At 35.8% G+C, this 25,931-nt stretch overlaps 1 protein-coding gene across 1 annotated transcript in view; it reads right to left on the bottom strand.

The window, feature by feature from the left end:
- The window catches only part of SLC9C2 (solute carrier family 9 member C2 (putative)), a 107,096-nt gene that overhangs the window by 37,079 nt on the left and 44,086 nt on the right, over positions 1 to 25,931 (bottom strand). The window contains exons 13-20 of the mRNA XM_051998936.1: positions 23,507 to 23,604; positions 20,557 to 20,676; positions 17,698 to 17,896; positions 13,191 to 13,379; positions 9,326 to 9,475; positions 8,381 to 8,432; positions 4,302 to 4,450; positions 3,294 to 3,419 (exon numbers count right to left, since the gene is read on the bottom strand). Coding sequence (XP_051854896.1) covers positions 3,294 to 3,419; positions 4,302 to 4,450; positions 8,381 to 8,432; positions 9,326 to 9,475; positions 13,191 to 13,379; positions 17,698 to 17,896; positions 20,557 to 20,676; positions 23,507 to 23,604 — 1,083 coding nt within the window. The remainder of the gene's footprint in view (positions 1 to 3,293; positions 3,420 to 4,301; positions 4,451 to 8,380; positions 8,433 to 9,325; positions 9,476 to 13,190; positions 13,380 to 17,697; positions 17,897 to 20,556; positions 20,677 to 23,506; positions 23,605 to 25,931) is intronic.

Below are 25,931 nucleotides of genomic sequence, written 5' to 3'. Positions count from 1 at the left end.
AGTTTTTAAATGAGTTAGTTGTTTTGCTCTATGGAATTTTTTTCCATTTCACTAATTTTTTTTAGTTAATTATTTTCTTTTTCCAATTCACAAATCCTAGTTTCTTGTGAATTCTTTGTCTTTTCCAATTCATAAATCCTACTTTCTAGTGAATTCTTTATCTTTTCCAATTCACAATTCTTACTTTCCTGAATTTTTTTTAACTTTTTCCAATTCACAAATTCTGTTTCCCTGCACTTTCTGGGAATTTTTTTACTTTTTCCAATTCATATGTCAGCAAGTTGTTATTTTCTTGCAAAGCTTCTCTTTCCTTTCCCCATTTCTCTTCTAACTCTTTTGAGACTTTTAATGGTCTCTTCTAGGAGAGTGTTATGTAAAAGGGGACAGGTAACATTCCCCTTTAGGGTATTGTCTGGAGACTGTTTGCTATTAGTCTCCTTGGGATTGCAAACCTGCTCTTTTTCTGTATAGAAGCTATCAATCATCCTTTTGATTTACTCATTTTTTAAAGCCTTTAGGGTCTGCCTTCAGGGCAAGGGAGTTATCAGCTTCCTCTGCAAAGCAGGGAAAGATGTAAGCAGGCTTCAGGCAGTGAGGTATGGGAGTGCTCTGGGCAAAAGTCCCCCTCCCCCCAACTGGAAGTGACTCACACGGCTGAGCTACGGAAGTGCCCAGTGGAGAACCCTGCTGTGTGGTTTAGTGACTGCCCTAAGGCTAGAGACTAAGCAGTGAAAGTGTCACTACCCAAGGCCAAAGCCCACCTTGCAGCTGTGGGTATTAGCGGCTGACCAGCCCCGCTCAAACCGGAAGTGTCTCTACCCCAAAGCAAATCAAGCTGTGGAAAATTCTATTGCCCCAGGCTGACCCCGAACTGTGCAGATTAAGGCTGCCCCGGGCTGTGCCCCCGTACCATGCAAGTTTGCAACTGCCCCAAGGAAAAGCCCTGTACTGTGGGTTGGGGCTGCAAAGTTGTCCTATGATCTGTGCTGTCACTTCCAGTTGGTTTTGGGTGAGTAAAGCCAGATCCTATTAGGATTTGGCATTTTTTTAAAGAGTAGCTTTGAATGCTCTATTGATCTACTGTTTTGTAAACAGGGCAGAGAAATCAGTCTAGCCAGTGTTGTCTCTGTAATTTTTCTAACCACAAAGACCGCTCCCATTCAGTCTGCACAATATGCTCACCTCTAGTTCTCTCCCTGCTTGCACTGATCTTCACCCCTGCCGCTCAGGACAAACCTTTTCTGACGAAAATCCAGATTATCATCGGCTGGTGAGTTGTACTTCAAGTCTTCATAGGTTTTGCCAGTCAATCGCTATTTTTGAGACTGAATTAAATGTTGGTCATGAGGGTATCAGAGAGCCTAGAAAGTCATGTGTGCCTTCTTTGCCATCTTGGCTCCGCCCCCAAAAGCAATGTATATTAAAAATAAATTTAAAAAAAAAACAAAAAAGGGGGAAAAAGAGGCTCATTTCAATCTTCTCTTGTCTCCAAAACAGCCACCCCTGGAAAGATTTGTATAATATAAATAATTATTAACCAAGAAAATGTGATCCTGGGTATCTTGGAGAAAACATGCTTCTTTTCATAGGCGGAAAGGTCCTAAACTCAATTATTATGGTGATTAGAGGACAAAGCATCAAAAGTTCAATTAATTCTAGGGTTCAGTTAATTCTTTTTCAATCACTATTCATTTGAAAAAGGCATACTGAAGATAAGCAAACTCCAGTTTGTAGGATGGAGATAACAAAATAAAAGCTAGAACCCCAAACCTGCAAAAAGAAATCTGAGGAGACTGAAGAGCTGATAAATGCACTATATGTGTTTCTAAGCAGACAAGGTCATTACTATATTCTTGGCATGGAGAAAAGTAGACCATTTCAATAAGCAATCCCTAAAAAGGATAGCTCTTTTAAGGAGCATCTTCATGAAATCTGTTAATAAAATACAAGTTTTACATGCTGAGAGAATCAGAAGGGGTTGCAGGAGAGCTACATATTTTTTGTCTGGTCCTTGATCCAGGTATGCGCCCCAAAGATTTCTGCATTTCAACATACATATTCCTTGTTTCATGTACTAGAAAACCTTGGGATATAGAATGCAGGGTTTTGAACAGCCAAAGTGGTGTAAAGAAATAAGACATTAGTATGGGAACAGAACTTGGGTGCAGATATGTACAGGAAGAGAAATAATAGCACAGATGTGGTCACATAAGATAAGGATTATGATAGATATAAATCCATCAGCTTTAGTTTCTGAATGAAATCCTCTAAATCTGTTTGGAGCTGGTTTGCTATGGTGTTTTTCTTCTTTAAAATAATGGTTCTCTCTGGGAGAAAGCAGGTTTCTTGGGGAGGTTTTTCTGGAGGCAGCCTTAGTTTCAGTTAAAAGTAATAATCACCCAAAATGCAGCCAGCTGATAAAAATGCAAATGTTTATTTTCTCCTTCCAAAACAGCCCGGTTAGTTGAGGCCTATCTCTCTCTGCTTGGTTCTAAGAGCTCTTGCTGCTTTGTCCTTTGCTTTGCCTCTCCTTTCTTCAGCCTTCATCCAGCACCAAGTTGAATCTGTCTTGCCTCCGAGAGAGGGCTTCTGGCTCTCAATCTCCCAGAGTGCTCTGTGTCTGTCCCAGCGTGCTCCTCTCCAATCCAATTCAGCTGAATTCCCTTGACTGGGTTTATATATGATCTCTTCTGAGAGAGAGGGATTATGGGTTTTCTCCCACAGTGCTCTCTGGCCCTAAGAACTTCAAGGGAGGTGTGAATTCACAAAGTTACAAAGTTTACTTTGTGAATCTCCCATACTTATGAACTCCAATGAGTACTTAAATACTTCTTGCTTATATGAGCTCTCTAAAGGTGTGAACACAAGCATTGTATCAATTAGTTCTACTTAGTACCTTGTTTCAGGTTCTGGCCCAAAATATCTCCTTGTAAGATCAGATCAATGATACTGAACCATGCTAAATTAGATAATTATTGTCTCTCTCAACTCTAATGACTTAACAATTTGTAAAGATTCCAACAGTTTGCTACCAAGTTTACCAGAAATATAAGCCCAGTAGACTTGCCCAAAGTCACAACTGGTAAACTGCATGGTAGGATTACCATTTAAGTCTTTTGACTGAATGCTAGATTCAGTGCTCGCTCCAGGTCTCATTCTGACCCACCAGTAACACAGAAAACAGATTCTGGGGAAACAATTATTCTGAATAGCACCAACTCTGCCAATCTGATTAGAGAATAGAAATTGATTATCAGAAATTCTGAACCCCTAAGTAAAACAAGAATCTTTACCTTAAAGAATTCAATGAGAACCTCTTTATTCTCCAGCCAAACAATATTGTGGAGAAACTTCTCAGGAGTAGGGGGAGGGATCGTCATTGGAAAGTTGTTCAGCGATTTTATTTTGGCAAGAAATAGCTAAACACAAATAAAACAATAGTCAGACAGCTGACATTTATCTTTACATACTTTCTTTTAAAAAATCTATTGTGCAGTTAGTTATATTCTTCTTTGCTTTTAACTCATTGAGTCATTTGTTTTTACTTAAATGATCAATTGTTTATCCATCTATCCCCTCCTTCTTACTCTTTGTTAGTTATTTTTGTGGACTTGGACCTTTTCACTCCAAATGAAAACACTTTTCTTTACTATGTATTTACAATTGTACTTACTATATCTTTACCAGTCAATTACTACACATTTTACTCTCTTTATGCTCAAATAATTCATTTGGCATCTTCCTGTTGAATATTAAAGACTCAAACTTATAGGTAAAATAGAATTCATACTGTAGCTTAAAGAAGGAAATTGGTATCAGCATTTCATTCTCTGTTACCTATTTCCAATTTGCATTGCCTCTATTTGGTCCAGAGTTCTTAAAGCTCTGTTACTGTCATTATTTCACTAATCAATTATTATCCTGCATTTATTAAATGTTTACTCTCTTCTAGGCACCATACTGAATGCTGGGGATACAAAGAAAACAAAAATAGCCCCTGCCCTCAAGGATCTTTTACTCTAGTGGACAGAGAGAACATGTAAATAATTCAGTGGATAGAGGGTGCTATCAGAGGACAAGCTACTAGCAATTAAGAAGGAATAGAAGGGGAAGTGCTCTAACTGGCAAGCAATGGAGCTATCCATTCCTCTCCCACCTCATTCACACTTCCCCCCAAACCAGCTGGCATCCATCACCACCAAAGCAAAAAAATAAAGTAAAACTTGAGCCTCTAGGGAAACAGGCTGGTGGAAACAGAGAGTAAGAGTACTCACTAGCTTTAACAGGAATCATTTCATTACCTTGTTCATCTTGCTTCCTTCAGTTTTATCAATTATGCCTCTCGACCAAAGGAATCTGAGATTTTTCAGTGCTTTACCCAGCACATTTCGGATGGCTTGTTTGGTTTTTAAGGCAATGACAACTTCACGGCACTCATGTTCTAATAGGCCTAAAGTAAATAATTATAAGTAACAGTAGCTTATGTTTAAATAAAGTAGTTTATACTTTAAAAGTATGGGATACTTTATATCCATTATCTCTTTTGGTCTTCACAACAAAATTGTCAAGTAGACACAGTGAGAATTACTAATCCCCAATTTATCAAACAAGAAACTGAAGTTGGTGATGGCCATGTAATTTGCCCAGTATTCAGGTCTTCTGATACTAACCTCTGCTTTTTCCACTCCATCAGGGTGAGTTTGTGGCATTCACAAAAAGCTGTGAGAGACCAACAGTGGGAGGAAGCACACACATCCTCCCTAAGCCCTCTCCCAAAAAGCTAACGATTTAAATAAGTAGGCAGTTACTCTGGGCAGATCTGGTTTAAGGGAAATTATTATATTGCCCCAAATATGGAGAAATACTCACTGATAATAGACATTTATATAGTACTTTGAAGATTTACAAAGTATAGAACCAGTTGTAGTTCCAGAGGAATCATGATGAAACTTTTTTGCCTCAGTTTCCTCATCTGCAAAATGAGCCGGAGAGGGAAATAGCAAAGCACTCCAGTATCTTTGCCAGAAAAACCCCACTGGGGTCATGAAGAGTCAGACAGGACTAAAATGCCTGAACAACAACATGAAGAGATATGCTATCCACATCCAGATAGAGAGATTAAATAGACTTAAATGATGGATTAAAAATTGAAGCATATTTTAATTTTTTTTTTTTTTGGATATGGCTAATACAGGAATCACAATGTTCTTTCTTCTATTTTTTTTAACCATACCCAATTTTTTCAGATCTAAATCTGAAGTCAAATCCAGGATCCTTTTTCCCTTCTCCTTGCTATTCCATCCCTAGGAACGTGCATTTGTTCAGTGATATTTCTCTATAGTGGACATGCCACCAATATAGGATCTGGATCACAATACACTTGTCAGTTTTCTAGTTGTTATTTCCTAAGTTTTCCAGATTGTCTGGTTTTCATTTTTTGTTTTGCCCAATAACAAATATGCACCATACCAATTTGGATCCAAAGGGTTGTACCATCCTCTGGTTATTGAGGTGGGGAGGGGTCATTAAGCCAGATTTAGCACTGTAGAATTGAATTTACAAGTCCAGGTGTCTCAGAGGTAGCTTACTCCCAGAAGTGCAATTCAGTTAAACTATTATAGGGCAATGATAATTGGTAATAAGATCAGCATTTTCCCTGATGAAACTTCTTTCTCCTCTTCCCAGTGGGGAGACTTTACCCAAAAGAAGAGAGAGCTACTCCTTGGGATCCAATTAGCCCTGTGTTCCCTGATGTAGCTTCCTGGTCATAAAAGTCCCAGACACATAGTTTAAGCCTCTTGGACTTGGTCCTAGAGTCCTATAACCCTATGCCACCTATGAGAGTCAGCATAACCTTCACTATTTCCTCCTCTGATCAGAAGTATTTCCATATGGATTCAAAGAAAGTCAAGTCCAGAAAAGGTAAGTGTGATCATATCCCTGTTGCATATCCTTGCTATTTTAGAAGAAAAAATAAAGCTTTTTTTCTTAAACCTTTCAGTGACTGATGGATCCCTCATTTTATCTTAACATGGAAATTGACCTAAGAGAGCACTGATATTAGAACCACACTTCCAACAACAATAGTAAAATAAGATAAGTTTTCTATGGTGTGATCAAAAAAGAGACAAAATAGAAGAATTGCACATGTTTAACATATATTGGGTTATTTGCTGTCTGGGGAGGGAGTGAAGGGAAGGGAGGGAGAAAAAAAATTGGAACACAAGGTTTTGCAAGGGTGAATGTTGAAAACTATGCATTTGTTTTGAAAATAGAAGGTTTAAAAAAAATAAAATGACAAAAATGATAAAGATTGTGGCAATTCCATTCAGACAGAATTCTTTCTTTCTATGTCATCTCTTTATCTTGTCACAATCTTAATCCCAAATCCTCAATAATGCCTTTCTATTTTAATTGGCTTAATTGACAATGGACACTTGTCTCTTTCTGTCTCTGTCTCTCCCTCTGTCTCTGATTCTGCCTCTCTCTCTCCTTCTTTATTCTCTTCAGCCCATCCTGCACAGATACCAGATTAATCTTCCTTTTGTGATCTTCCTTTTACACACTCCTGCTTGTCATAACATTAAGAAAGATCTTCAATAACTCTTTACTGCCTCCAGAATAAAATTGGAATTCATCAGTTTGATATTCAAGTCCTCCACAATATAGCCCCAATATTTACAGCCTCATATTCCGAGTAGTAAGCATTCAATAAATACCTTTTAGTGAAGAATTTCTCCAACAATAAGCTTTTCTAATTTAAATCCAATGTTCCCTTTCCACAAGGTAAATGAAGTTAGTATAAAATTGGGCCTGATTCTCCCAGAACTCTGACAAAGCCTTATTATTCTCAATAGATATATATTAATTTTTCCTAACACATTTTAAAAATAAACTTCACTGATTTTTATAACATATATTTTTAAATTTAAATATGAATTAATTTCCTCACTAAAGACCATCCTAAAAGAGTGAAGTTATAGTTTTAGTTGGTTAATACTCTAGATGTTCCTCTCCAATAAAAATTCCTAATATTTGTTCATCTTCAAAGAATATAGCAAAGGCTATACTAATTAAAAATGCTTTTCATTTTACCCAATTCGATCATGCAATTTTACCTAAGAAATCAATAAAGAACAAAATACTCTTCATTTATCTGCAACTCAATCCATCTTTTCTTCAGTTTTCCTGGGTTTCCAAAGATGGCGCAGATATGAAGCTGATGTTTAAAACTACAGCCTCTAAATGTTCTTTTATAGAAGCCTTAGCCCCATCTGGTGGCAAAATGAGGTAACTGTGGACTTTTTTTTTTGGGGGGGGGGTTTTGTTGGTCATTTTAGTCATTTTTGGTGATGCCCTACTCTTTGTGACCTCATTTGGGTTTTTTTTTGGCAAAGCATAGTTTGTCATTTCCTTCTCCCATTCATTTTATAGATTAAGGAAATGAGGCAAACAGGATTAAGTCACACAGCCAAATGTCTGAGGCACAGGAAAAAGTCTTTTTGACAGGGTGATAGGAAAGAGTGGAGAAGAGGGGCTGATCTATCTATATATCACATAGTTGCCCGCAAATGGTTTTTACATTTAACAAAAAATTAGGAGCACCGTTTCACCAGTTTCATTTTCCAACAGGGTTTCCAGAAATGTATTATGGCAAAAAGAAAAAAAAAAAAAAACTATACTAGTCTTTCTAGGAGCTTTACACTCTAATAATTGACAGTATGAAATTTTTCCATGAAATATAAACTATAAATCATGACATCTTTGAGGTTAAAGAGACCTTAAAAGTTCATACATCGTCCCCTCAGTTTCCACACAACAATATAAACTAACATAAGGCTTAAATCTGGGGGAAAGGGGGAAAACACTCAGAGTATCTCAAACCAATGGTTTCACATGTTTTTCTTTAGGGGTAAGAGGGAAATCATAGTTATTGGATTTAAAACTGGAAGTGTTTGTTTGTTTGTTTGTTTTTAAGATCATCTCCTTTTGTTTTTTGTTTTAACAAAAAAGCACAGTAAGGACCAGTACAAAGTTATACAGGTAACAATCAGCAGAGACAGAATAGATTTCCACGACCTGTGATCACAAATTCAGCGTCTTTCCTACTACAAAACAGATGAGGAAACTTCTTTGAAAGTACCAAAATTTTCAAAAATCATTTAGATTTACAATTAAATATCATGAAATCACTTATTATTAATGGAGAAAATGGTCTTAGAAATTATCCAATCCAACTCCTTCATTTTGCAGATGAAGAAACTTAGGTCCAAAGCAGTTAAATAATTTCCCTTCAGTCCCTAGGAATTAACTAATGAGTCTGAAAGAACAAAATGGGAATTTAGTATAGATAATTAAAATGTTCCTTGGTTCTCCTTACCAAGCTCTTTGACAGCATCATTCATATTCATTTCCAAAATTTCATAAAGTTTCTGTAAGGAATTAAAGATATCATTAAATTTCTCTTATACAAAGTAAAAAATATTTCAAGGTTTTTTTAAACCATTTGCCCAAAATAGGCAAGGTAAAGAAGTATTAATCATATTTATAACTTTTTGGAAATACAAGGTTTAATTCTCCTCCCTGTATCATGAAACTGGTATTTCTCAAGAATCTCTCTGACTCAATCAATAGCCTAAATGTTCAATAGACACCATATTTCTCAACTTTACTTTAAGTTTTCTGATGCGTCCATAAGCTCTTACAAACCATCCAGGTCTTCTCATTCTGTATAATTTTTTCCATGTCTTTCCCAAAACATTGAACATATTTACCCAATGTGCTGAAGGCACATTAAACAATTTGCTATTTGTTTGTATGTTGCTGCTTTTTTCTTTTCCATGGATAGCAGAGTAGCATTTAGGCTGTTCATTTACTATCCTTCTCTTTTGGTTCCATGACTGCTCCCATCTCCTTCTTTAATTTTAAACATCTCTGATGATATTTTTTATTTTATTTTTCTTCTTTAAGATAAGATTGTCAATGTATTGCTATCTACCTTACCATTGTCTTTTTGGTCACTTGCATTTATTAGTTTTTTTGATTCTCAGTCATGTAGTATTACCAAAGGGATATTGATATTGACAGACTTCTGCAACAGGAAATCATTTGGGGATCAATGAAAGAACTACACAATTTCTCAAATATAAACCAGCTTTCTTCTCTTCAAACTATGAGTCCTATCTAGAACTATGATGCCTCAATCTTTTAATATAGTAAAACTACTGATGTTCACTTGGCCCACACAGCTTCATGTCTATCCATCTTCTGTAATTCTTGTCCAAGTAACGCCCAAAATTTTATAAATTATTTGTATTCTCCTCACCTGAAATATGGATTCTCTAGTGGAAATCTGTTTAATTAAGAGTTTTGTATCCTCTTGACTTTGGATATATCCCTTTGTAATACAATACATCAAGCTAAGACGTTTTTTGATCTGTTCCTCAGTTAAATAAATCAGGATTGGTAGCATCATCTAAAATAGCATGTCAAAGAAATCTCAGATGTAAGATTACATATTAAGAATCAGTGAGTTACCTGGGAAACTTTGTTGGGAAGATTTTCAAATGCAGTTCTGACAAATTGTTGTTCTTACAATGAATGTTTTCTCATTCCTGCATAGCTGGCATAAACTTTGTTCTGGCACCAAGGCAGCAAGTGGTCTCATAGTGCACAGAGTACTGAACCTGGAGTCAGGAAAACCTGAGTTCAAAGCCAGCCTCAGATGCTTACTAGCTAAGTAAGCCTAGGAAAGTCACTTAACCTCCACGTGCCTCAGTTTCTTCATCTGTAAAATGAGAATGATGACAATAATCACACCTACCTCCCAAGGCATAAAACAATATTTATAAAGTACTTTGCAAACCTTAATGTACTCTATAAGTACTAACTATTATTATTGTTCTAAAAAGAATTAGGGAAGATAATGGTCATTGACGTTTATATAAGTGCCATAACATCAAGTTTCTATGGCAATTTGGAGGAGGGAAAAGTCATTTCTTTTAAGGGAAAGGATTAGAAAGAGAGGAGATTGCATTTGAGTTAGAAAAAGGTAGTACTATGAGTAAATACAGAAAGAAGTTGGGAGCCAAGGTGTTTTGGCAAGTTTTCATTGGAGAACAGTAGGAGTGATTTTGCTAGTGATGAACCAATTGCTTGTTTGAGGAATGCTGGAAGAAATAATAGAAAGTCAAAACAGGGAGAGGATCCAAAGTCCAAGGTACCAATGGGACTACAATCTGTTAAAAAAAAAAAAAAGCCAGTTTCTAAACCTCAAACCACCAAAATCAGAAATCTTATTAGGTTCAGTGGATAAAGCATTGGGTCAAAAAATCCAGCAGAACTAAGCAGAATAAAGGATTGTTAAAGAGAAAGTTAGGAATTTGAAATAGGACTGATAACCAAAGATTAGAAGGCAGGTGACAAATATCTGTTGAATAACTAGGATAGTGTGAGAGTGAATGTCTTTTGAACTGTTAGTTCAGGGCTCTGTCACTTCCTCTACATCCCACTCCCAATTCCTACATGGTTTTAAAATTTTCACATACACTTAAAAAAGTAGCTCCAGAGCTTAATATGTGAGAAATAGACCAGGGGAGTTGTGGGAGAAGGGGTGGGAAGAGTAGACTAAATAGAGAGAGAAGTAGGGAACAAAGAAGAAAGATATTCTAGGGAGAGGAAACACAAGTGGAAAGCTCAATGACTAGAACACAATTGTTATAATTTGACTTGAGCAGAATGAATGAAGGGGAGAAGTAGATTAGACTGGAAAGGTAGATTGAATTAAAATTGCTTTGAATGTGAATTAAGGAAGCTTGAGCTACATTTGAGTTAGATTAACAGAATAAACTAGATAAATAAGAAATAGAAGCAAATAAACATAGTAGTCCAGTTTTGGGGGTGGGGGTTGTATGGTCTGTAAAAATAGCTTTTTATTTTTCAAAATACATGCAAAGATAATTTTCAACATTCAGTTTTCATTTTAGTCAAAGCATCCCAATTTGACAAGAATTTTTGGAGACAATAGAAAGCAGTTTCACAAAAATTAAGTTTGAAATGCTGAGTAAAGGGAGCAGAACTAGAACATTGTACACAGTAAAAGCAAGATTGTGTGATGATCAACTATGATAGATTTAGTTCTTCTCAGCAATGCAGTGATCCAAGACAATTTTAATTCTAATAGACTGGGATGAAAAATGCCATCCATATCCAGAGACTGAATGTGGATCAAAGCATATTATTTTCACCTTTTGTTTATTTGTTTTTTCTTTCTCATAGTTTTTCCTTTTTATTATGAATTTCTTTTACAACATGACTGTTTGGAAATACATTAAAAAATAAATTTATAATCTATATCAGATTGCTTGCTGTCTTGGGAAAGAGGAAATAAGGGAAGGAATGACAAAAAATGGAACTCACTATCTTGCAAAAATGAATGTTGAAAACTGTATTTACATGTAATTGGAAAAATAAAATATTATTAAGTTAAAAAAATTTAAGTCTGAACAATAATGAAATTGTTTAGAGAAAACACTTCACTAACCAACCAAAGCCAGATAAGCAGATAGGCAGATCCAGTACTAAAAAACAAATCAACAAATATTGTTGACCTGCAGAGAGTAAAAGAGTTGTTATCAGAGAACCTAGGTTCAAAATTCTCCTCTATTGCTTGCCATCATGAGCTTGGGCAAGTTAATGAATACACAGTTTTACTTTCTTCTTCTGTTCAATAAATGAGAGTTGGAGGTGAACAGTGAATCATTTAGAAGTAGAAGGGATCTCTAAGAATCTCTGGGCCAATCATCTCATCTCATAGATGATGAAGTTGAGGTCCTCAATGCCTTTTAATTCTAATACCTTCCCTCTGATAATTATTTCCTTTTTTCTATATATTTATAGTTTGTACATATTTTTACACATTGTCTCCCCCATTAGATTGTAAACTCCTTGAGGACAAGGACTGTCTTTTGCCTCTTTTTGTATCCCCAAGAACTTGACAACTGGTATAGGGAGCTCCCAGAGCAGGAACCTCTATCAATACACTTTTTCTGAAACTTAAGAGTCTTATGAAAGTTTCCTAGGGTGCTGGAAATGACTTGCTTAGGGTCACTCATCCAGTATATGTCAGGGACAGGATCCTTTATTTTATATTTCCCTCAGCTTTTTATGGTCCTATGATCCCAAAAGAATTAACCTATAACACAGGTTAGCATATTTGGGGAAGGAGGGGTGAAGAGAATACCCAAAGTAGATAACAATAACAGCCAGCATATATAGAACCCTAAGGTTTGTGAAGTACTTTACAAATTATCCTCACAACAATCTGGGGGGAAGATAAATGCTCTTATTATTTCCATTTTACAAATGAGGAAATTGAGGTAGACAGCAATAAAATGACATGTACTTACCCAAGCTCATACAGCTTGTGTCTGAGACCAAACAAGGGATACTGGAAAGCTAGGCTGCTCAATAACTTCTACAACACACATTCTAGCCCTTGGAGATGTATTAGGGTAAAGTAGGTCTTTTTTTCCCCTCAAATATAGATATCCCCTAGAGGGTGCTATCAGTCATTGATGTTTAAGTGTAAATTATCTTAAACAGCTAATTTTAACTTGTTCTTTAAGCACTCAGCCATGTTTTAACACTGAGAAATGGAATTTTAATTAAAAGCGTGGAGGAGGAAGAGAGTGTAATATTAAAGCATAGAATAATTTTGAGGAGAAATAAATTTGAATGAATAGTTATAATAGGAGACTTTGTACACCCAGAGGATAAAATGAGAGCATTAAGCCCTAAACGGAGTGGAGCAAGGCTCACTGCCTTTGGCATGATCCCAGATTATGATTCCTCATTCTTGCCTCAAGGATATGTAACAAGAAAGATATTTTTTAATGCAGTGATGATTTTCTGTGCCTCTTGAAACACAATCAAAGGGATAATTTGTCAGGATTTCCCTAACTGATTTTGATGTGTCCTTATCCCATATTTTAGCTGACAAGTGAAATGAAGGCATTTAGGCTAATTTTTAAAAAATTATATAACCTCAAGTGTAGGCTCTAACCCCATGCTCATTTCTGGTCACTCTATTTGACAGTAAGCTAAGATCTTCCTTAATGATATCTAGGAGACACCACATTTTATCATAACACTATAAGGAAATGGAGGTCACTTAAATACAGAATTCTTACCTTAAAAATACGAAAAAATCTTATTATTCTTAAATATCCTAATATTACTGAACACTGAATAAGGACGATATCTCTTGGCTTCTGTCTGATTAAGTGTATACAAATGATATCAATGAGTCCAAAAATGATAATGTAAAATTCCAGATGGTTCCAACTGTGATGAAAATATTTATTTTTCATAATAATTATCTATTAAGGAATCAAAGCAAAAAAAAAAAAAAAAAGAAAACCTATTATTTGGAGTACTTTACAATGATGTGGAAAAAAAGTTAAATGATCACAGAATACAAGGCAATCCTCAGAAAAAATCCAAAATTCCTTTGATGCCCTTTGTTTGAAATTCAGAATACAATTTTTCCATCGAAACAATATGAATTACAATGATACTAAGCTGACTCAAAGAAATCTATTTTACCCAGATGTAATTAAGCAAAATAGAAAAACAATACAATTGAATGAGAAATCATTATATCTTGAATATAGTGAAAGTCTTGTAAAATCATAGGACTTTACTAATAGAAAGACCTGAGCAGCCAACACTGACCATCCCTCTCATTTAGAGATGAAAAGATAGCCTAAGAAATAAAATAATTTGGCTTCATTCAAAGACAGCAAGTTGTCAAGAGTCAGACCTTCTAACTTAAAATTTACTCTTCTACCATACCTTGGTGACTCAAGAAGAAAACTTCACAATCTTCAATGTACTTAAATCCTAAATTTCTTAATCTGAAATCAGCAGATATAATTGAATGAATATGAGAAAGTTAATGGAGATTTTAGTGGAGATGTAGAAGGGAACTTTTCAGCACTTATAAGTTTTTCTTCTTTCTTTAGATGCTACGAGTATTGCTAACATAATTTCCATGGTTTTTTTAAGCTTTGATTAATGTAAGGCATTTTAAGGGCTTTTACCCAGGGTCACATAGCTACTATGTGTTTGAAGTTAGATTTTAACTCAGATATTCCTGACTTCATACTCTGCACTAACTAGCTGCCTGGCTATAATGGAATACTATTAAATATTATCTTATTCATATAGTTTCTATTTTTCTATTTCTCAATCTCTTTTTCTCACAACACATAGCTCCAAAGTATAAACATATTACTGTCTTTACTTTTCTTAGTGCAGACTTGGATTTCACCGATTCCTCACCTTTGCAAATTAAAGTATTTTACTCCTATTTGGTCAGATGACAGTGTTTCATGCCTTCCTTCTTATATTCTTACTCAGATAACTAGAATTTAACCATTTGTTGTGAATAGAAAACTACAAACATGGTAATAGCTAATAGTAGCTAGTATTTGTATAACATTTTAAAGTCTGTCTCTATGTATGTTTATCTCTCCTTTCTTTGTCTCTCTTTTACTCACTCTGTGTGTCTTTGTGTGTCTGTCTCTGTTTCTTTATATCTCTGTCTCTTTCTCTTACTATCACCCCCCCCCATCTTTCTCTGTCTCTCTGCTCTCTTTCTCTATCTGTGTGTGTGTCTGTTTCTGGCTCTGGCTCTCTCTCTCTCTCTCCCTCTCCATCTCTGTCTGTCTCTTTCTGCCTCTGTCTCTCTCTCTCTTTCTCTCTCTCTCTCTCTCTCAATGTTTCTACATATGTCTGTATGTGTGTACGTGTGTGTGTCTGCATGTGTGTAATCTAATTTGAGCCTCATAACAACCTAAAAGGTAGATGCTATTTTCATTCCTATTTTTACCAATATAGAATTTAAATGACTTGCCCAGGATGACACAACTAAAAAGTTCCTGAAATGGGGATTTGAACTGAGAGTTTCCTGATTCCAGGAGAAAGTCTCCTTGAATCCTGGCCTTGTAATGTTCTCTGGGAGCAGGTTTCTTGGGGGGGGGGGGCTTCTGGGAGTGCCTTCTTTTCAGTTCAGTAATCACCACAAGGGCAGCCAGGGATTAAAGTCCAAATTCTTGATTGTCTCCTTCAAAATCTTGTCTCCTTTGCTTGGAGCTCTGCTAGTTTTTCTGGGGGCCTTCAGGAGTCTTGATTTCAGTGGAGAAGTGAAGGAGGAAAACCTGCCACCAAGGTGGTGTGAGATGAGATGAATCTGAGTCCAAGGGTTTGTACTCCAGCCTTCAGCCTCCAGCCTTGTGTCCCCTTGTCTCTGAATCTCCCTGGCTGAGGCTTTTAGCTTATATGCTCTACATTGAGTACAAACCAATCATTATATCACTAGGAAACCATTATTTGTTGTAGGATTAAATCAATTCTAAACTAGATTTAACCATTGTCTCCTCAATTCCACTTAGTACCTTGTTTCAAGTTCTGGCCCATAACATCTTCTTGTAGGATTATATCAATCATACTGAACTATGCTAAATTAGATAATTATTGTCTCTATCAATTCCACTGACTTAGCACTTTGTAAGAATCCTTTGTTTCAAGTTCAGAGTTCTGGCCCATAACGTGGCTTCTGTAAAAGATCCTGAGAATCAAGCATCATTGATAACACTCACTACTGATTAAGCTTCCCATTAAATTAAAGGTCAGCCTAGAGACATTCATTCAATTCTAAGATTCTCTATTCTAATTCCAGCTCAAGCTGCACCAGCTCCCATCAAGAGCAAATCCCAGTTTGTAGCCAAGGCCTCAATAATAAAATGAGCCAATTTGGGACTCAATCCTTGCAGAGGATCTAACATGCCATGCAAGGAATCTCTCTCTCCCTGACATAGCAGCAACCCTCTGCCTCTTTCAGCATTACCCTCTATCTTTTTCACCTATTTCCCTAACAAGACTTTGTACCTCTTTGTCGGGATTTCTCTGCTAGAAACTTTAAATCTCTGCCAGGATTCCTCCATTAGAAACATTACTTCTCTGCCAGGATCTTGCCACCAAGGAATTCAGTCTTTCTCTTGGTGCATAGCAAAGGCTGACTTCCTAATACCTATAAACTTCTTTTATTAGTCTAGCTTTTCAGGTTCGTAAATTCCTTTACAAAGGACCTCTGCACTTCTAGAAGGGGGTTCCCCACAATTCCCAGCCCTGTGCCATATCCTAGGGGAATCTAGGGTAGCCAAACCTCTTCATTTGGTTCCCTGAACCCCAAACCTGCCACTAATCTTATCATTTAGTTCCCTGACCACCAGGAACCCTAAAACTCACCAAACTCATGGCATTACTTCCTGGTGTCAGGTTCTCTTTGAAAACAAAGGACAAACAGCAACAATCCCTATCATTTTATGCAATTTTAGGTGGCATAGTGGGCAAGAACACTGAGCTCAGAGTCAGAAAAACTTCAGTTCATGTCCCAATTTGTACATTTATTAGTTGTGTGACTCTGGTCAAATTACTTAATGTTTCTCAACCTCAGTTTTATTAACAAAAGAAATTCAAGAGAATTTTTATGCTAGTGGCATTTCTCTTTCTAAAATATGAAGTATGAAATTATATATATATATATGTGTGTGTGTGTGTGTGTGTATCTATACATATATGTGTGTATAAGTATCTCTATATACATATAGAGATACCTACATACCCACACATATAAACCAGGGAAGCATTTGAGGGATATGAAAATAGGTTGTTCCTAACCAGGGAAGAATTATTTATCTATTTTGTTGCAAAAATCCTACCATCCTTTGACCTCATCCCATATCTGAAAGTAGCATTTATAGATTTTCTCATCATGCCTCAGAAGTCTAAATCCACAGCCTAATTAGTTAGGAAAAAATCGGGGGTTAAAATGGTTCTCCCTGCTGAGAAAATTTTCTAGAGTACTAATGCTTCAGTATCCTAACTACTTAGGGAAGAATTCATTTGCCCCAAAAGAATCTGGCATTTGTTAATAATGGTTCCAAAGAATATAATATAACTCTTGAGAATTGCCCTTAATCTATGTGAAACCCAAATGAATACCTAGTAAATTCATAGGATTGATTCACTTTGTTGAATCTGTCTTTAAGCAGGAGGGCTGATTGCATAAATAATCATTTGATCATCTGAGAAAATGTTCACATCACTTTTCAAGTATACACACACACACACACACACACACACACACACACACACACAGAGTTTGTTTTTCCAATGGAATCTAGTTTGAGTTGAACATATATAATCCCCTATTGGTTCCAAATCTATAATCAGTCATTTTCAAACAAGAAACAATAAAATGAAATCCTGTATGACAGGACTGTATGATATTGATTTAATTGTAATCATTATTTTATCTGCATTTATGATGTTTATCTTAGCTGAATTATAGGATTTCAGAGTTGAAAGAGACTTCAGAGACTATCTAATCCAATAGATACCTATAAAGGAATCTTTTCTACAAAATTCTCAATATTTATTCTTCTAGTCTTCTCTTGGAGATCTATAGTGAGTTCTTTCTTGATCTTCAAAGAAGAACAAATGATATAAAACAATCTAGAATCATCCCAATTTTTATAGTAAATGGCATCTAACATCAAGTTAACTCATCTTTGAAGAGATTTTTAAGAAATCTGATGTATACATGGAAAACATTAATATTATATACTATACCTTTAGTGTTGCTTCTATTATGCTCAATAAAACATAATAGTAGTTCACTATTATTAGTCCAATCACATAGAAATCTGTTAGAGATGACCATAGATGTATTATCATGGGATAGATGTATAATAATGTGACAATATATCCTGTATACTGAAACTCGTCTGAAAATACAATATGATATATAAACCCCCTGAATTTAGACTTCCTGTAAAAGAATTAAGTTAAAGAGAATGTTAGTCATTCAAATTCATTATTAACTAATGCTTAAAAACAACTAAATTCAACAGGTGTGTGTATTATAAAAATTCTTCATCAACATAATAGTTAAAAGTTTAAATTAAAATGGAAAATAAAAAATATGTGATCATTGCACTGTAGAAACATAATTGATAGAGAAAAAAGACTTTTAGAATTACAGAATTTGATAACTTTTTGAGCATGAACTTTTATTATATTGAGGATATTTTCTAAAGAAAAATAAAAGCTAGGAGTCATATAAATATAGGCATGACAGTTTGTTCTCAATTAGGCCCCTCCTGCCTCCTCTCTAACTCCTCCCTAACTCCCTAGACCCCACTCCTACTTCCCTCCCTTCTCCCCTTTGGCTTTAAAAATCCACTTCACTCAAAACATATAGTTTAATCATATTTGATTTAGCTGGGTCCCTTTCATATCAATGAAAGGCATGCTTTGTGATTGTGATAAATGTCTCATCAATTCTTTACATTCTGAACTGCTCTCCAACACCCTTGATATCTGGGAATTTCATTTACCTGATAATTCTTCAGATATATGTATGTATATCTTTATCCATATTTATTATATATGTGTAAATACTTATATTGTTGTGCTACAGTTTCCTTTTATTGTCCTGCCTCAGTTTCCCTAAATTGTCCTGCTTCATTTTCCCTAAATTGTTCTGCCTCAATCCCCCTAGTTGCAACCCACTTCCTAACCATTAGGACTGAGAAAATTAGGGCTGGGAGCCTGACCATTAGCATTCCATAGGCAGATAAGTTACTAAGAGAAATGCTTACATATTTCTAAGTTCCAGACTTTCTATCTCTAGTGACTACCCCTTCACTCCCAATTTATCAGAATTTATGGTCCTACCCCCAACCTGTCAGAACCAAATTGATGGTTCCTGCCTGGAAATTCCACGCTCACCAGTGTTCCTACTCCACCTCTTGCCTTTGCTTCCCTGATCACTTGAAGCCATATATAAATCATTGGAATCTCACATTCAATGCTGGATTCTTTGAGATGAAAGTCCAATTAAGTCCTGGAGGCAGAATGGATTCTGCTCTGCCTCCAGACTATCTCTCCCTCTCAGAAACCCAAATAAAATATTAAAAACTCTCTAATCTCTATATTGCCTCAGTTTCTCTGGCATTACAATATGTAAATACACCCACACACATATATATAAATACAGACATATGTATTTATATCTGTGTATGTGCATCGTATAGTACAAAGGATATTCTAAAAGTCTTAGTGTTTAAAGTCTTAACTTTAACTTTAGCTGCACTAAGACTTTTGGGATGCTTTATTTTTTTAGAGAAAACATTGCCTTTCATCACTCTTAATTGAAAAAAATATATATAAAATTCTATTCAGACAAATTTTTTTAAAGGGAGAAATCTAGAGACAACTTCAACATTTATTTAATAAAAAATCCTGAACTGTAAAGATATGGCTCATTTCCTAGGACAATTTTGCTCTGACAATATATACCCCTTTAAACTTTTTTTTTTAGGGAAAATATTACCAAACTTCATGAACATTATTTTAATTCCTATTTTAAAGTTACTATCAAAGATATCCTTAAAACCCTTTTGTTTTCCTGTTTATAAATGCAAAAACATTCCTAATATTCTGTTATAGAAATATGTTTCACATTTTCTTTACTGAGATATTATAAATTTGCAGAATCTTAATAGTAAAGATCAACAAACTATGTTGCATTTTCACAATCATAAACACCTTTTAAAATACTTGCCAATCTATAAGCTTCTTGAGGGCAGGGATTATGTCTTGTGTAAACTTTATATCTCTCAACTTAGAACAGTTTTATGCCTACAGTAAGGTGCTCAATAAATGCTTAATTTTTATTATTATAATACTTGTTCTCTGAGTAAAATAAAATTAATATGAAAAACTGGTGAGTCCATGGAGCTGGATCCCTATTCCAAGTCATTGAGAAAGGGCACCTTTAGCAGCTCAGTGTGATGAAGTTCTATATAACATTTGGGAATCAAAGCTCAAAATAGCCAGATATGAATTTCATTTTTTCTCCCTTTTTCTACCTGCTTTCTGATGGTAATATTATTGATGACCAATGAAATTATCAAGGCTAAAAGATTTGAAGATAAGCCAAAGCAAGATGGGAAGATGAGCAAGGGGCCTGTTTCTCTCTCTCTCTCTTCCTCTCTCTTTCTCTTCTCTCTCTCTCTCTCTCTCTCTCTCTCTCTCTCTCTCTTCTCTCTCTCTCTCTCTCTCTCTCTCTCTCTCTCTCTCTCTCTCTTTCTCCCTCTCTCTCTCTCTGTATATATACATATATGTATATATTTATATTTATATATATTATCTCCCCATGAATAAACTTCGTCCAAAGGAAGATGATTTATTGGTTCAGATTTATCAGTTATTATCTACAATCAGTAAAGTAAGTTCTAATGGGGATACCATGATAAAGGGATAAAAAAAGTCAAACATCATCTGCCTTCAAGGAGCTTAGCTTAAAGATGGTCTGTATATAAATAAGTATAATATAAAATTTGATAAGAGTATGAGTTTTTTCTGAACATCTAGAAAAGTTCACATATATCAAATATCATCTCTGAAAAAGCACAAAGTACTTACCCAGATGGGAGAAATTGTACCTTGTCTTTATTAAATGTCAAAAAAATTAACAATTTTTTAAAGTTCATAAGCCAGCTTCTAGTCTTTACGTAAGATGAGACATCATAAATACTCATGAATCTAACAGAAAAAAAATAAGTGTGTTATGATAAATAGTATGTATTTGAGTAAAGTAGGTTCTGATGGGGGTACCCATCAGATGAAGATAAAAGGGAAGGAGTTATAACAGAAGGTTGAGCCCTAGGATTAAAAGGGTTTAACAAAAGCATAATAGTCAGAGAGGCTTCGGATATCATTGTCATCAACAATAGCAGATGCTTCTCTCTAGGCTATCCAAGGAATATCAATAACTGTAAGCTCTTATGGACATCATAAAAGAGAAAAAGAATGCAAAGCTCACAAACTAGCAATTCCAGCAGAATCTTGGAGTGGAATCCAATTAAGCCATCTGGGGTTTTTTTTGGCCTTGGAGCTCTGGGGCATCACCTTTTGAATAGTAGTTATTTCCTATAGAAAGGGGGGGGGGATTCTATACACTAAAACTTTGTGGTCCTACCCTCGAAAGCAAAGTTGGTATTTAACAGAGTATGTGATTGTAAGGAGAAGAAACAGAGTGATGTGAAAGTTGGCTGATCATAGATTTACCCCTCCAAACTAAGAATTTGCATTTAGCAAAAATGGGGTCCCAAGACAAAAATGACTGCCAGAAGATTTAATGTCAACAGAGTACAGCAATTCTCTGAGTAAGAGCAGTTGTTGCTTATTTGGAAGGAAAGTTGAGGCAACACAAGTTTAGTAAGAGTAAAGCAGAAAAGAAGTGGGAAGCTTTCAGAAATTTAGTGTAAACAGCACTTCATTAGCTCATCTAGGTCAGAACACTCACAAACATAAAGAATAATTTGATGAAAATGATGGTGAAATTCAGAAGCTGCTCTTTGAAAAATGAGAACTCCACAAGGTTTACCAGCAGGACAGTTCATCTCTAAGAAGAAAGCATTTAAGTTCATTAAAAGTAAAATACAAATGAAACTTGGAGAGATGTAGGATTATTATTGGCTCAGTAAGAATGCAGAAGAAATTCAATTTTATGCTGATAGTAACAATCCAAAGGACTGAAACTCTTGAGTTGATGCACTGAGGTTGGATAACCGAGCACTCAGGGCTAACTACCTATCGGACAATTCTCTATAAGCATATGCTTGGAAAATGGCCCTTCCCACTATCCTGTGCTGGCTCGATAATTGATATATACAGAGAATTGTTAGAGGGACTAGGGGGTGGAGTAAAACTAGCCAGAGTCACTTCTGGGCGGGAGACAAAGAGGAGAGGTGTGAAGAGTCCTGTGTCCATTCCCTTTACTTCTCTCCCTAAAGACCAAGAATAAAGACCAAGGATTTTTGCTTATCCTGACTCCAGCTAATTCTAAGGTATCCAGAGTGCTAACTCAGTCTCCACACCAAAGCATTTTTATATTGCCCTGAAGGCTATTTACGGACCCAAGATCTAGATTGCATCTCAATTAGTGCTCATGGAGCCACATTGATTAGTGAGAAGAACATGATCCTGGAACTGGGATGAATACTTCCATAGTGTTTTCAGCAGACCATTATCAATCACTACTGAAGCCATTGACTGGTTTACCTCAGGTTGAAGCCAATTCTTCTCTGGACATATTTCCAACTGAAAAAGAAGTTTTGAATGCCATCAAGACTCCTCCCCTGTGACAAAGCAGCTGGTGCTGATTCTGTTTCAATTGTAAATGCTGACATTTACAAGGGGGGGGGATCTATTATTCATACAAAAATTTACTGAAATTTTCCTAGTTCTATAGGTCAAGAGAAAGTCATCCCTGAGGATTTCAAGGATTCCTCCACTGTCCATCTCTATAAGGTAAAGAAAATAGATTGTCTTGTGACAGTTACAAGGAGGTATCTCTCTTAGTCACTGCTGGCAAGATTCTTGCCAAAGTCCTTCTTAATAAACTAATCCTTCACTGGAAGAGTGTCATCTACCTGAGAGCCAATGTGGCTTCAGAAAGAGTCAAAGAATCATCTATAAGTTTACTGCTCAGGAGCAATTCCAGGAGAAATAAATACCAAAAGCAAAACAGAGATCTGTACACAATGTTTGCAGGCCTGACCAAGGCCTTTGATATTGTTGATCCTGGAAGTTTATGTAAAATTATGTCAAAATTTGAGTGCCCAAAGAAGTTTATCACAATTGTATGTCGGTTTCACGACAGCAAGCTTGCACAGATTCTCAGTAATGGATGATACTCTCCAACTTCCCAGTCATAATGGAGCGAAGCAATGATGCGTATTTGCTCCCATGCTTTTTAGCTTGATGTTTTCAACCAGGTTGTCAAACATCTTTAGTGAAGATGAACATGGCATCAAGGTCAGGTGATGATAAAATTTTCAACCTGTTCTGTTTCTGATCCAGATTGGTTTCTCCCTCCTGCTGTACGTAGCAGAAGGCCTTCCTTCATTAATTAGATTCGTTCCTTTCATCTCCAGCCTGATTTCCCAAAATACAGTCAAGCATGAACTCTAGAGGAAAACCCTCTCATAACTGTTGCATCCACCTTCATTCCAGAAAGTCTGAGGTTGTTTACTGATCATACTTCTCCAGGGGAAAGCATGGCCCCATAATGCATTTGTAAAAGTTCTCTCCACAATGAATCCTCTGGTAGAAAATAAGAGAAAATCTCTATATAACAGCTTTCCCATACCGAGACCATAGGAAACAACGCCTCAGAATGATTTCTCTAATACTAAAGATGCTCTGAAATCCATGTAAATGCTTTACCTTATTCATGACAATCATCTGCTTTTCAATATACAAAATACGTTCCTTACTAAAACCCGAGTCAGTAATGTATTATTATATTCCATTTTATGGAGACAACAATTGATTAAGGATTAAAACATTACATATATGGAACACTTACTTTCCATGGACAGTCCCATAACTTTTGGATGCTCCAATTAATATACGGGCTGCAGATTCCGAGAGGCTTCCTTCTTTATACTGTGTTTCAAAACTACTCTAAACATCAATTTAAATAACACTAATTATTAACAAAACAAAGAGCATGAATTTTATATGCTTGCAGTCTTAACCCAATAAAAGAATGTTATGAGGTACTAAACCAAGAGGTATCCTTCATCATCTAAATAAAATGTAAGCCCTTTGTGATCAGAGATGGTTTTATTTTTATCTTTGTATCTCTGGAATGTATCATAATGCCTAGCACATAATCGGCATGCTATGAGCTAAACACATGTTTTTTAATTGATGAGAAATAAATCAAGGAACTAGAAATGTTGCATAGTTTTATGAATCTTTATTTAGCTATTGAATGTAGAGATGGATACTATATAAGGGAATAATCCAGGCATAAATAGGACAGCCTTTGCAGCTAAATCCCAGATTATCCTAAGCAAGTTTTTTTTCTTACTTATTATTTAATTTCTCTCTACCCTTCCTCCCTCCTCTTTCTCCCCTTTCCTCTCCTTCCTTCCTTTTCTCTCCCCTTTCTCCTTTCTCCCCTCCTACTCTCTCCTTCCTTCCTTCTTTCCTTCCTTCCTTCCTTCCTTCCTTCCTTCCTTCCTTCCTTCCTTCCTTCCTTCCTTCCTTCCTTCCTTCCTTCCTTCCTTCCTCCCTTCCTCTCTCCCTCCCTCCCTCCCTCTCTGTTTCTGACTGTCTCTATCTCTGTCTCTGTCTCTCTGTCTCTATCTCCCCCCCCTCTCTCTTTCTCTCTCTCTCTCTTCTCCTTTCTCCCATCCCAATAGCTTCTAGGAGATATTGCCCAAAAGATAGTTAGGGATGTGATTGTCCCATTAGTTTAACTTAATACTTGGGGTTTATTCTTTATGATTAATATGCAGATTTTTTTTAAAAAATAGATGCTCAGAGAGATAAAAAAGATTGATTAGCATCATTTCCAAAGTTCAATTTATTTCCATTCTTGATATCAATCTAAACTCAAGGTTGTTCTCATCTTAGCCCCCCTGCCTCGCTAGTAGTGAAAGGTGCACACTCGCCTGTTACTGATTAAATCAGCTGTCCTCTTGGGTGAAGTCTGACCTCTTTACCTCCCAATCTACCTTTTAGGTCTAGCCTAGACTCCCTCTTTGCATTTCACTATGGCTGTAATATTGACATCTTGAGAATTCCTCATTCTTACTCCTATGTTCAGAGTAGATAAACTTTCTCTCCCCATTTTAAAATTAGCAAATCCAATTTCATCTATCACAAATAGCTAGCTATCTACAATCCTAATTCATACTTTTACAATTAAAAATACCTAAAGAATATGATAATAAAAATATTTCAATAAAACTTTCAATAAAGGCAAAACAAGACTGAGAGACTTGAGCCAGTATTACCCACTCCAGTCTAAGAATGAACCTTAATAATATTTAAAAATAACCTTGCCAGAGTCAGTGTTATTGTTATTACTTTAGGATTCTACAACTTCATTATTTCCCCATTATCTTAAAAAATAAAAAGAACTAACTCAACAGAAATTACTAGACATCAACAGGAAGCTCTGAAAACCACAAAACCAAATTAGCAGGCACCAGATTGGAGTTACTGTGAAGTAAAGTAAGGCATCAATATGTAAGCACAGTTAAAAACTGTCACCAGGATAATGGAGGAATTTATGTTCAGTGCTAGATTGGCTTTGTGCAAGGCCACAATGAAGATATTCTAATAAATGTAAACAACCAGAAATAGGACATCTAGGACAATGAGGAACATCTGGAAAGGACATGTCAGGAAGAAGGCCTATAAGGATCAAAAGAATGAGAAAACAAAAGATGTGCTTTATTAATAATGAAGAAGTTTTCTGGGGAAAATTTTAGCTTTCTTTTTCATTACAAGTTAAAGTCTCATCACTTCTCTCTGGAGCTATTTAGGCCAATAAAATACTGAAATAAATTCAAGTTCTTTCTATAACACTCTCCATCCTGTTGCTATGACAAAGAGAAGGTTGAGGAACAAAAGTAACATCTACAAACAGTAAATAAAAAATCCTCTCATCCTTTTAGTAGTCATGGAAGCCAGAGAAGAATTGTCTCCTTTGTGACTCTTGCAAGTCCTTAGAAGATGGAGGAAAAAAATCAATGTGAGATGATAACTCTAAAGGAACACCACAATCTCCAAAGAAGCTAAATTACAAATGACCCTAAGGGTGATACTGAAAGAGGCATGGGAGAGACAAGTTAAACATCCATAATGACTTGTGCATATGAATTAATGTAAAAAGCTATGACATCCAGGAAATGTACCATTGAAAAGTTAGGTAAGCTAGTCATCTACTAAAAGATCATGGTACTTTTGAAATAATAGGATGGTGATAGATGATA

The sequence above is a fragment of the Antechinus flavipes genome, chromosome 4 (genome assembly GCF_016432865.1).
Source record: "Antechinus flavipes isolate AdamAnt ecotype Samford, QLD, Australia chromosome 4, AdamAnt_v2, whole genome shotgun sequence".
NCBI classification, from domain to species: Eukaryota; Metazoa; Chordata; class Mammalia; order Dasyuromorphia; family Dasyuridae; genus Antechinus; species Antechinus flavipes.
Note: the sequence above shows the minus strand (reverse complement) of the source record. Positions and strands in the feature narration are given on the sequence as shown.